Raw genomic sequence first — 12,138 nt, forward strand, 5'->3', positions numbered from 1 at the left:
AACTCTTTACGTTCAACTATGAAACTGGCAAACACACTAGAGGAGAAAAGTACAACATTACAGCAAAGTATATTATTCAGAAGAGCTGCCTCCCTTCACCCCATGCAAACTTGATTCTTTTTCCATGAAAGTGATGTGTAACATGTAACATGTTTCCATGACGTGAAACGTGTAGCATCAAAATCCTTTTCTAGGTTGCATTGCCAGAACACAAAGACAGAATACTTTGGCAGCTGCTTTTTGAACTAAAAATCACACAGGGTCATCAATTACAAGCTAATCAATGAATTAAAAAACTTGGGGAGGTGGGTGCAGATGTCACTGCTTCCAAGTAAATACAGGGTAATTTCCATAGTCTGAATTTGCTGTACATTTACAAAGACTGTTTCCAAGGGGTGCTTCATCTATGCTATTGAATGCTGATAGTGCTTTATAACTCAACTGCATCCTACAAAATCAGTAAATATCAAGTATGGGGAACTAATTAATTCATAGGAAGAGGCAGTTCACCTACGATCAGAATGCGAGATCAATCTAGGGAGTCTCCTAATGCCCTGAAGGAAAGAGAACATCATTGTATGAAGTTATATGAAGTTGTACCACTTAGACTCTGCATCAACTTACAATTAGGGCAATTCTTTTCAGTGCTGATCCCTAATGGTAAGCACAGAGAGTAAAATTTAAGAAATCTCCTATTTTATTTATATACCTATTGTAAATATTTGCTGTGGTCAAGGCAGATATCAACAAAGCACCATTAAGTTACTTTCAGTTTTCAGCATGTCTCATTGTTGCTTCAACCTCAGCCCTGCTAACCCTGGGGAAATTGAGGATGCCTAAGAGGCTCTTACTCTGGGGACAAACCTCTTCCTCTCGATATGGCACACTGATCATACTCATGAACATCCAGACTGTCTGCTGATATGTATTTCAGTTCATCTTTCACTGCAGGGGCAGGGGAAAGATGGAGTGTTAGGCATTTGCAAAAGAAACGTCTTGACTACAATTCTGTCTTTCAGAGAGGCTCTTCATTTCAGGAATGAAAATCCTCCTATGTTGCTCTTTCGCAAGGCGAGATGGCCTCTTCCACTGCTCCATCTGGAATAGAAACTCTTGTTTGGGAATTTAAGCATTCCACAGCTATCAGAAGGCCTATCTTGTCTAACTCCAGTGAAGTTACTGTTTGACACTCTCAGGTAATAACTAAACATAGGATGAGAACAGCCTTTATTTTTCAACATCTGTAGTGTCCTGTAACACCCATCTCAACCTCCCTCCTGACCAGTACCACCCTGACTCTATGGCAAAGCCCGATATGGCCAAAAGCTGTGTAGTGTCTAAACTTTCCACTAAAAATTAATGATGATAAGTAATGAATGAACCTTTAATCTTCTTTGACATTGACACCTGCATGGAGCACAGAAATCTTCTGCTGTCTCTGGCCTGGAATGGTTTGAGACACACCCCCATGGGCCGGATTTTCAAGGGTCACACTAAAGCTGCTGTCCTGACTGCTGTGCTGACGGCACGGGCTTATTCAGTCAGGAAGTAGGTCCATGTGTAACAGTGAGCTAAGTAACACTCATTAAGTCCACTAGTTCTGTGGTCAAGATGCCAATGGGATCTCAAGAGCAGTGTTTATGTGTTACGCACTCCCAGAGACTGTTCCAGTTCCTGGCGGCGCTGCTGGATCTGAAAGAAAATGAGAAACTGTACAGTTCTGCAGATTCATTTGCTCAGTGGCAGAAAGGTTCATTTATAAGCCAGCAGTGTGGCTCATTCCTTTTTACCTTGCAATAGAAATATCTGCTCACAGCCTCTTGGGACCATGGCTCATGATAAAATTCAGCTCTGCGTTCTTCTTCTGGGTTTCCAACTACATCAGTCATCACCTGCAACAAAGATAAAAGTATCTTTTTCACTATAACTCTTCTAACACTGTAGAAAAACATTCAAATTTACCTAGAGTCAAAATATATCCACGCTACTTTAAACAAGTGCCAAGAGAGCAAGATTTGAATAACCAATAAAAAGAAAAAAAAATCTACCAACTCTCTCCAGCACCAAAGGATCAAGGGGAAACACAAATTAACAGCATCTTCCTCAGGGTAGGGTGTTGCAACCATGTCTGATTCGGCAGGACAACACAACATAGGAGAGGATTTGGGGAACAGGGTGTCAGTCAGGGAGATCACAAAACAATAGAAAATATGCAGTCAGAGAAGCTCCAGAACATCTTAGTCTGTAACCTCTTCAACCTGAAAGCCGCTTTATTTAAACATTCTTTCAGATGGCTCTCCTCCTTTTGAATATAAATAATTATTAACTATCATAATTTCAACAGCAAAATTTTGAGAGACTAATGAGTAGCTCAAGCTAAATGTTTATATTTGAATGACACAATAATTAAATAATATTATGGCATCATGAATACAACGATTTTTGAGATATCTGAATTAAAGACAAAAAGTGTGAAACTTTGTGAGAACCAGATCTTCATTTTTGCTGACAAAAAACTGAACTTACCTACATTCCAGTCCTTAGGTATCTCAGCACTAAAATCAAAACCAGCTGATATTTCATCTGCCTGTTTCTTGAAAAGGATTAAATTGTGAACTGTCAGAAGTCCCAGACTGTGTTGCTGAGTTTCTCTTGCTGAGTTTCACAGAGCTTGAATTTTAAAGTCCTGCTAAACCAACACTGCCCTGTGCGCCAGTCATACTGTCTAACCATAGATTCACCTACCAACCCATCAAGCACTGCTGTTCCCCTGGAAGTGGAATACAGCCAGATCTGTCGTTCCTGAATGCTTTCTGCTCTGGGACTGTAGGGTTACATTCACTGTCTTTCCTCTATTCATTTTCCATCATGGATGTTTTAGCTATATATTCCAAACATTTAACTCTAACATTCTGATTCCACCATCTACAGTTCTTCAAACCTTAGCTCACCTTAAGATCCCTACTTTGGGATCGGAGAAGGTCCTGAATGTATCCTTTGGGATCTTTGGAGAAACTCAGCATGAAATCACGTTGTATTTTTAACTGATTTATTGATTCAATTGTCTCATGAATCTGAAAGAAAAAAAAAAAAAACACGTTACTTAATTCATCCCATGCTCCAGTGACCCTGATGTGAGTTCTATTAGCTTCTTCGAGTTTCATACAAAGGTGACAACTGGATACCACAGACTTTTGAAGGATCCTGAGACATCTTTCCTCTGAAGGAAGGAGTTAGCTCCAACGTTGCAGTCACATTTTTGTTTCATATATATTTCTGCAACAAAGTATACACAGGATTCTACTTTACTGCATTGTACTGCTGGATGGCATGCTAAAAACAACACTGAAGAGCTAACTCGTGTCACTGGATGATGTAAGGTTTTGCTGTGCACGCTCAGTCTTTTTTGCCAGCTCTGGGATTTTCATGGAAAGTTGCTGTGTAAATGTGTCTTTAAACAAGCTCCAGCGTAAGAAAGCAGTTTTTACCCTGGTTAGTCTACATCATAACTTTGGTTACCCTGTCATGATGCTTAAAATTTGTTCTTGTGATTGCCTGATAAGTCCATATCAAATAAATTTACATAATAGCAACAAACTTCTAGACTCTTTCTTGCAAGAAAGCCTATTAAAATCATCATGATTGATAAAAGAAGATGCCTGGGAACAACGAGCAATCAGAGGTATAGAAGGTTTATAGAAAATCAGTAATTCCTTCAGAAATATTATAAAAGAATTTTACATTAACCAGTGGAAGAGAATGAAGACTCCAAAGACGAGTCGAGGTGCTACAATCATCCTGGATAACAGAACCAAGTGTATCAGTGGAAGGACAGTCAACAAGCTATTGCAGCATATTTACACACACACAAAAGCAAACTTTTGATATTCTGTCCCTCTAAAGTTATAGTTTATGATTATAAAAACATCCTGTTTAATTTTCTGTATATGCGGCCAAGTATGGGGTGAAAAGTCATCTTCTCCTGATCTGGCTATGCCAACAAAGTCCTTAGTGTAGGTACAACTGGCTTACACTACAAATCTGGTATTTTAGCAGAAGACAGCTTCTGTCAACTTAAAATCATTGCTTATTTGGGAAAATGATGCAGGGATGCTGCAGAAAACTTTCTTTGTTGGCATGCACTGAATTTCCAATAGAGGACCCTGACAGCATAACCGCAAATGGTACAGACAGCAGTGGAGTAGTCAATGCCTGTGAGCCCAGAAATGACTTCAGTAACTTCATTAATCACAGCTTAAACTTTGCAGTAGCAAATGCTTCAACAAAGGTGATAAAGACATGGGGAAGAGGAAAATATCACTGCACTGGGTGCAGAATAAGCCTACGTGTGCTGCATGCAAGCCTATATAGCCTGGGAACCAACAGGGTGAGCAGTAATGCTGTTGAGAAGAACATTTCTTAAAGCCATAAAACAACAGATTCCACAAACACTACCGGAATCCTTAGCAATGTAGGTGTTCAAATCCCTTTTAAAATAGTACAAAGATTGCAGCTTTATATATATGTGTATTTGTGTTAGGAGTAAACGAACAAGAGCTTTGCCGACTCTGTGTCACAAAATCAACTCAGGCATATTATGTCACCCCTCTTTTCCTTGTCTCTGAGAAACCATATTTGTTTACCCACAGCTGTCTGACAGCCCCTCTGACAGACTCTCTAATACACTCTCTCTACAGGGCTTATCACTGTGGTAAGACATATGATTAGTTTAAGCATACATGATCCTCATTGGTGACTACAGGAAACAATTCTGCCAAATTGTTCAAACTGCTTTTCGTGCTATTCAGTTTTTGCAGTTGCATCTACTGCAGTGAGCTGTTCTGTGGCAGTGCATGCACAACAGATATCCAAAATATGAGGTTCCCTTAGCTCTTCCTCATAGCAATTTAGCCAGATAGCATGGCTGCTGAATAAAAAATTGCAATAAAACAATTCATGTGGTCCTTGAAAGCATTTAAAAGGGAAATAGCAAGCAGGAGTTCTGCATTAATTTACCTCTGCAAATGCCATGGGAGAGACTCATCTTCAAAAGTTACCTAGGACAAAACTCATTTTGAGATAACTATAACTAAATTTAGCCACCTAAATGTTTTGGCATGTAATTATGTTTCTAAGCTCCCATTACTGTCGAAATAGATCATGACAATATAGTCATTGTGGAGATCACACTGCAGTTTATCTCAGCCTAAAGCAGATATTTACTATCTGTTCAGCTGTGTCACACACTATTCTACTTTAACTGTACTAATTACATTTCCATCTAGTATAATATTTATATACTTAAAATTTAGCAACAATCTTAAGTAGAAAATTACAGTTTTTGTCCATGCACTAACAGGAATTTGGAACATGGAACATGGTGGAAAAAGGAGATACAAAAATATTCTAGGACTAAATGAAATGTTCCTACAGTACCTACTTGCTCAGATTCTCCTAGTAGTTCAGCTTCTTTCTTCTTTAAGGAGGTCAACATCCTGGCTATCCTACTAGGAAGTTGTGCCAGAGTTCTTATCCCAGCTGTTTCCAGTCTCTTTGGTCTACTTGGCTCTCTCCTCATACCCAGAAGGCTGCTGCCTTTCAACTTGACCACATGTTCTCACATAATCACAGAATGGTTGAGGTTGGCAGGCCCCAACCACTCTGCTCTAGTCCATCCCGCCCTGCTCCAGCAGGAACACCTACAGCATGTGGTACCCGGTTGCACCCAGGTGGGTTTGGAGGATCTCCAGAGAAGGAGACTCCACTCTGGGCAGCCTGTTCCAGGGCTCTGTCACCCTCACAGTCAAAAAGTTTTTCCTCATGCTCAGATGCAACTTCCTGAAAGCTCTGTCTTTGCCTCTTCCTATTGGCTTAGTATAAATTGAAACCAAATTATTTCTATTTCCCAATTTACAAACATCATTAGTTAAACCTCATTTTCTGTATGTCAAGACTTCTTTTATCTCACCTGAATTACGGTATTAATTTTTCTTCCACGTGCTTGTGTTGCCGCACTTTCCTGTCATCTTACTGCATCTCCTCTTAGCACCATCCCACTTCTTGCTCCACTATCTTATGAAGCCCTCTTGAACCATTGTTTTAATTTCACACTTATCTCTCATGGCTACTGTTGAGGCAGGATTAACTTGATGTACAAGAAGCAGGTTAGATTTTTTTTCAAGAGTCAGTGTCATGAAACACTGAAGCACTTTCATATTGTCATTCCCTTGATATATTTTAGATTCTACCTGAGGATGATGCTACTTTCCTAGTTTAGAAGTGTCTAAAACCCTGTATCACTCTAATTGTGAAACACATTCTCTCACCTGCCAGGGAACTCCTTACTCCTTACTTGTGAGGAAACTCTGCTTCTGCCGCCTTCCACCTTTGCAATTGTATGAGGCTCTAGATCATGTCCCGAGGTGGCATTCCGCTCACCCCACTGCACTGAGTCACATGTGACTGACTGACCCCTTGAAGCATGTTCAACAGGAATATATGTATGTCACAATATTACTTCCTTTGACACCCACACATAAATCCACATTGAGTATGTGCATATGTATAAATATTCCATTTGATACTTCAACTTCTTTTCTCTTGGGTTAGTACCTTGTTGTCCAATGCTGTAATCTCCTGTTGATTAGCTGTTGAAAGAAGGAAACTACTCATCTGTCCCTTTAATGGGTCTTCAACTTCTACATCTATGTCATAACAAGCTGTCTTCTTCTGATCGTTGGGATCAACACTATAGAGAGGATAACAGATCATAAGAATGGCCATAATCAATTATAATAAATATCCATCCAGCTCAGTACACACTCTTTGATAATATCTATTGCAGATGCTGTGAGCAGAGTTTAAGAACAGGACTTCTTTGCATATAGCTATATCCTAGTATAATCTCTCATCTATCATCAGTCAGAATTCAGAGACTTCTGAGGCACAGTTTTTATCTGCACTCTCAGTGTTAATCACTACTAATGGACATAGTCTTTATTAAGTTGTCCAATATCTTCCTTAGACCAGTTATAATTCCAGTCTCCATGGCAATCCCCACTGATAAATAACCATTCTTGTATGTTCTCTGTTTTACTGTATCTTTTTTTTTTTGAGATCGGATAACCAGAGCTATATACCACCACGACAGATGAGGGCATGTCATGACATTGTATTTACTTCCCAGTTCCTCCTCTAATGATTTCTATACTTTTGCAGGTATGTAGCACTGTAAAATGACTCCCAGATCCCTAAGAGGAACTGGTGAACTTAGAGACCACTACTTTATATGTAATGTTAAGATCATTTTTTCCTACATGCATGACTTTGCCTGTGAAAGAATGGATTTTTCCATTTTACTCTAAAATGTATCAGCTGTTCAACATTATCTTCTTTCCTCCTCCACTTCTAAAAAATTACTAATTGAAGCCAATTTAAGATTTGTAGGGGCTTCTGTGAAGAATTTTGGGGAAAGCTTTTTTTTAATATAAGTACACAATATACAGCAAATAATCTTTATCCACATGCTTGTTTAATTCTTCAAAGAATGTAGCAAGGCATGTCTTCCTGCCACATAAGTGATAACAAATCTTCCATGACTTGTGGGAGAGATTTCTTCCATAGGACATGTCTATTAATTCAATTCTCTGCTCCAGTATCCACTCCACCTCCAGTATCCAGCATCATTTGAGGTATCACGTTAGCTATTTAGCAACTCATTGTCACAGGAGGAGATTTTTAATAGGTAATGCATTATAGTTGCTAGTTAAGCAATTCTGTGTCTGAATTCTGCATGAAAAAAACACTTGCAATACCTCACTGTGTAAAATTTGATTCTATTTGATATTTCAGTCTGATAAAGTTTTTCAAACATTCTCCCGTTGTCTCCTCCCTCCCCGCTCTCCCCCCTCCAAAAATAAAAAAAACTATATATGGGACCTTCTCTAATTTCTAAAGTTAAGACTGATCAAAATAATGAATTTTGATTTCCTTACACGACTTGAAATATTTGATTATCTTCCAAGAATAGTTCATTAAAATCTTAGTAATTTGTCACTCTCGATAATAACCAGTACTTCTAATTCATTTAAACCAATTACTCTATTGTTTTTCACCTTTGATAAAGTAAATGTCAGTGTTTTTCTTTGGCTTGCCCTACACTGAATTTATATTTAACTTGGGGTTGGGGGTGTTAGATTTAACAGACTAAAGCAGGCTAAGGAAAACCTGGGGCTGTTGCTCAGTGGGGCAAGGGATCCAAGGGCAAAAGGTACAGAAAAGACCAAGGTTCTCAGCACAGTTTTGGCCTCTTTTTTCCCAGCTAAGGCCTGTCGTCAGGTTTCCCACATTTTGGAGCCCAGGGGAAGCAAAGATACTTCAACCTTCAAACCCTAATTGGATTAAAACTCTCATTTCTCTCCCCTTAGGAAAGAAACCTCACCAATCTTCTGATGCTATTCTAGCAGTAATAAGAAGGAAAAGAAGAAATTTTGCCTTCTCTTTTGGAAACAGTGCCACTTTAGTGAAAACAATTCAGTTTTATAGGCCAGAACAAGTGAGAGATGGAACCTATAACAAAGTGCAGGGCATTCATCTGTCAAGAGAAAATCTGTATTCTGGTCCTTACTACTACACCTACTACTGTACTTTTTACTGTGAGTGTTTTGCACAGGACAGCTCTGAGCTGTTTGCACAGCTTACCTGATAATGTGGTTTATCACAATAGGGTCTGGTGGCAGCAACAGGTTGGTGAGTCTCTGAGGAATTTCAGAAAACTTTAGCCGTGGACAGTCAAAGATCTGAAACACAATAAAGCATGTTACCCCTGTCCAAAACCTAACTTGCAATTAAACAAGAAAGAAAGAAATCAAAGGTTCAGAAGTAAAGTGATTTTGTAAGCCTTCCTTAATTCTGGCTCTATACACAGTACAGATACTTCTTCCCCTGTAAATTGCCACCACACTTATCTGGGCAGCTGACAACTGCTTCAGGTGATGACACTTCTAGGTGCCTCCCTGTACGTCAGGTGCTGCGGGGCACAGCTCACCGCAATAGATCATCAGCATCAACTGCATCAGAGATGAGGGGGAAGTGACCAGCTGCTCTCTCACTTGGGTCTGTGGCAGAGAACTTTTTTTTTTTTTTTTTTTTCCCCTCCAGAGAAAACATAAAAGTATGTTTCCCCGCCCTGCCTCCAACCTCTGGGCCTGTTTCATAAAATATTTTATGTTAAAGAAAGAAAAAAAGAGAAAACAACAACAACAAAGCCTAGAATTTCAACAGTTTTACTTATTTTTAGCCAAAACCTAAGTAACATTTTGGACGCAATCCACTCCTCCACTTGTCACCACCTCATTGATTTCCCTATCTTTATCACATTCTAAAAGTTAAATTGGACTCAGAGAAAAAAAAAAAAAAAAAGATTATCTTTTGAAATGGATCAAAGAATGCATTTTTTTTTTGTGAATAATTCTAATGACTTGCCATGAACCCAGAACAACTCTTTACATCTGAAGTTGTCTGAAATATTATTAACGTATTTATTCTTATTGGGAGTGTTAGAATCCTGAACCGGTGAATGGTCTCTTCTCTAAAGGTATTCCATTTAAAATAAAAAAAATAAACTTCCTGATATAACATTTGTCTTAAAATATACTGAAGGCATATTTTGCCATTATCATTTTATGTTGCATAGGGGCAATTTGTAAAAATGTTAAGGTCTCTGCGGAAGAAAATGAAAATATGACCTAGGGAAAATAATTTTAGTCAACTGAAAGGATGCTACTTGCAGTAGTGTATCAGTAAGCAGAATTGTGCTTTGCAGCTCTAGAGGTAAAGGATGCAGGCAGCATTGAAAAGTATGGACTATTCAGTGGTAGAACCAATGTAAAAATCAGATCTGTTCTGTTATGGAGCCAAGGTTCCTTAGACACAGTATCTTCTGAAATTCTTCATAATTTTGAAGAGTGAGGGAATTGGGTAGGAGAAATACTGGAAAGACAGGTCTAGCTTCTTAAATACATTTGGACCTTTTTTCTTGCTTTTTCTTGTAAGAGAGTGAATTTCAAATCTGCCCACAGACATAAACAGTGTTTCTAAACAGTAAAGGATCCTTCTTAGTCAACTCTAAAATCCACTTATTTTGGCCACTTTTTGGCCTTGTCTCCACCCAAGAATTCATCCAGTTAGTTTCTAAACATCAAGGAAGTATAGGTATCTTCTGAGCCTGCAACTCACTACTACAAATGTGATTTCTGACAATTGATAGTAAAAACTGTTGCCTTGCTTTTCAAAACCTTTGCATACCAAACTCCAATATGCTCTTGCACAGGCACAATGCTCATATTAGACTCCTAACAGAGACTAGAACTGTAGGGAGAGGCAAGAGAGCAAGGACAGACACATAAGAGATGGAATTGGGGGGAAACAAAGACTGCATGGAATTTTCCTAACGTTTCTCATGTGCCTGTCTCTACCTACTCAGGTGAAATTAATCATCTGAACTTTCATCCAGTGCCTCTTAAAGCCAACATGGCTATAGTAATGTTGGTGTGCGATATAAGTCATTCAGAGGTAAGTTTTTACACTGTACTGCACTGTATCATCAGACAAAACTGCAAGCACATCAGCATAGGATACAGGATTTAAAAATGGTAAGAGTAGCAATGTGCTATCTTCTGCTTCTTGTAGGAATCTAAGTATTTCCAGCTATCGTTGTCATTTTTTTTCTGGGAGTTATGTATACAGACACAGAATATCTGTACACTGCAGAAACATCATGAAACTAGAAACAGCATCAGACTAGAACTCCAGTTCCCTTCCCTATCAGTCTTAGAGTATCTGTGTGAAAACAAAACAAAACATGGCAGAGATGTAAGGAGAAAGGCAACACAAATCAATCCTATTCATGCTTTAAATCTATACAAACATGGCCTGCAGTACTGGCTCAGACAAAAGATTCATCTAAAACACAGTGCTTGAGGGAAATGTAAGAACGAGGGAAACATACTGGTCCTTCCCAAAAATTTCTTCCAACCTCCAAAGACTTGCAATTACCTTGTATTTATAATAGCACATTAATTTGTTTTCCATTAATGCATATTATCACTTTTTAAACCTGTATACATTTTTATCATCTGCGATGTCCTATCCTAAGCAGTTAAATTTTTAACTATGCTTTATTGTTTTTTAATTTGCAACCTGAAGCTAGGTTGCATTATTTGAAGCCAGTTGCAGATAATGACCTCTATTTTTTTTTTAATTAAAGGAAGCAATAAACAATCACTCCCTGTTTACCTTTTCTGTTCTGCTCATGATTTTTGATTTTTTTTCATCTCCCTCCAATCACATATTCCTCAGGGTGACACAAATAAAACTAGGCTGCCTACAGATTGAGAAGGAAAATCAAATGAACTAAGCATCAGAGGCAACAGTCTAGTGATTCTGACTATATATATATATATGGTTTTAAGATGAATATTACACACTGTAGTTCTCAAGGAAAGCGGGGGGACCCATACAATCCATAAGATCACTTGGTTCTATATTCCTAAAAATACTCAAAATCTCAGGATTATTTTATTCAAATATGCAAAATTCCAGCAATTTCAAGCGTTATTCAACTTTCAAATGTGGTGGTGAGTTGGGGAGGGAGGGTGAAATGAATAACTGAACACGAATGTTTTAAAAGAAAACCAGAACACACTGATTACCGCACGCACGTCCCATGCCCACTAAACGTGTCTCTTTCAAAATATTAGAAGAACTTATAATTTGAATGAGAGTAACTTATAATTTGAAATAGATTTAGGAAAATTTGACTTTCTCATTATATTTGCAAAGTTTTCTGCATAGATGTTGGGAAGAGAAGGGAAGAAAAATGGAAGGATATCTCTGTATGATTTGCCATTCAGAATAAGCAGATTATTTATATTATATGAAATAGTATATTTGAAAAAAAGATGGAGTACTCAAGACAGTGGCAACATCCTTCTTCCTGGAAAAGCCATAACTGGTGTGGGAGCGTTGAACAACTAAATACGTTTTTGACAATGCTGGCACACAACAAGGGTGCTTGTTATATTAGTAATAGTGTCTCCTGAAAGCTATTCTGTATTGAAGAAACTGCAGATTATTAGG

The 12,138-nt window shown here is 38.3% G+C and overlaps 1 protein-coding gene across 4 annotated transcripts in view; it reads right to left on the reverse strand.

The window, feature by feature from the left end:
• Positions 1 to 224: 224 nt before the first annotated feature.
• Positions 225 to 12,138, reverse strand: part of SMARCD3 (SWI/SNF related BAF chromatin remodeling complex subunit D3) — an 80,740-nt gene continuing 68,826 nt past the window's right edge. For 3 of the 4 annotated variants that reach the window (XM_088519960.1, XM_088519959.1, XM_010227900.2), the window contains 5 exons: positions 8,701 to 8,798; positions 6,613 to 6,748; positions 2,952 to 3,074; positions 1,791 to 1,892; positions 225 to 1,692 (listed from right to left, as the gene is read on the reverse strand). In XM_088519960.1, the coding sequence (XP_088376086.1) occupies positions 1,639 to 1,692; positions 1,791 to 1,892; positions 2,952 to 3,074; positions 6,613 to 6,748; positions 8,701 to 8,798 (513 nt within the window). In that variant the 3' untranslated portion in view covers positions 225 to 1,638. Of the gene's footprint in view, positions 1,711 to 1,790; positions 1,893 to 2,951; positions 3,075 to 6,612; positions 6,749 to 8,700; positions 8,799 to 12,138 lie in introns of all 4 variants that reach the window. The other variant, XM_088519958.1, reaches the window with a different exon arrangement.

This window comes from Tinamus guttatus, unplaced genomic scaffold, assembly GCF_059628265.1.
Source record: "Tinamus guttatus ecotype Peru unplaced genomic scaffold, ASM5962826v1 Tinamus_guttatus_pri_ptg000078l, whole genome shotgun sequence".
NCBI classification, from domain to species: domain Eukaryota; kingdom Metazoa; phylum Chordata; class Aves; order Tinamiformes; family Tinamidae; genus Tinamus; species Tinamus guttatus.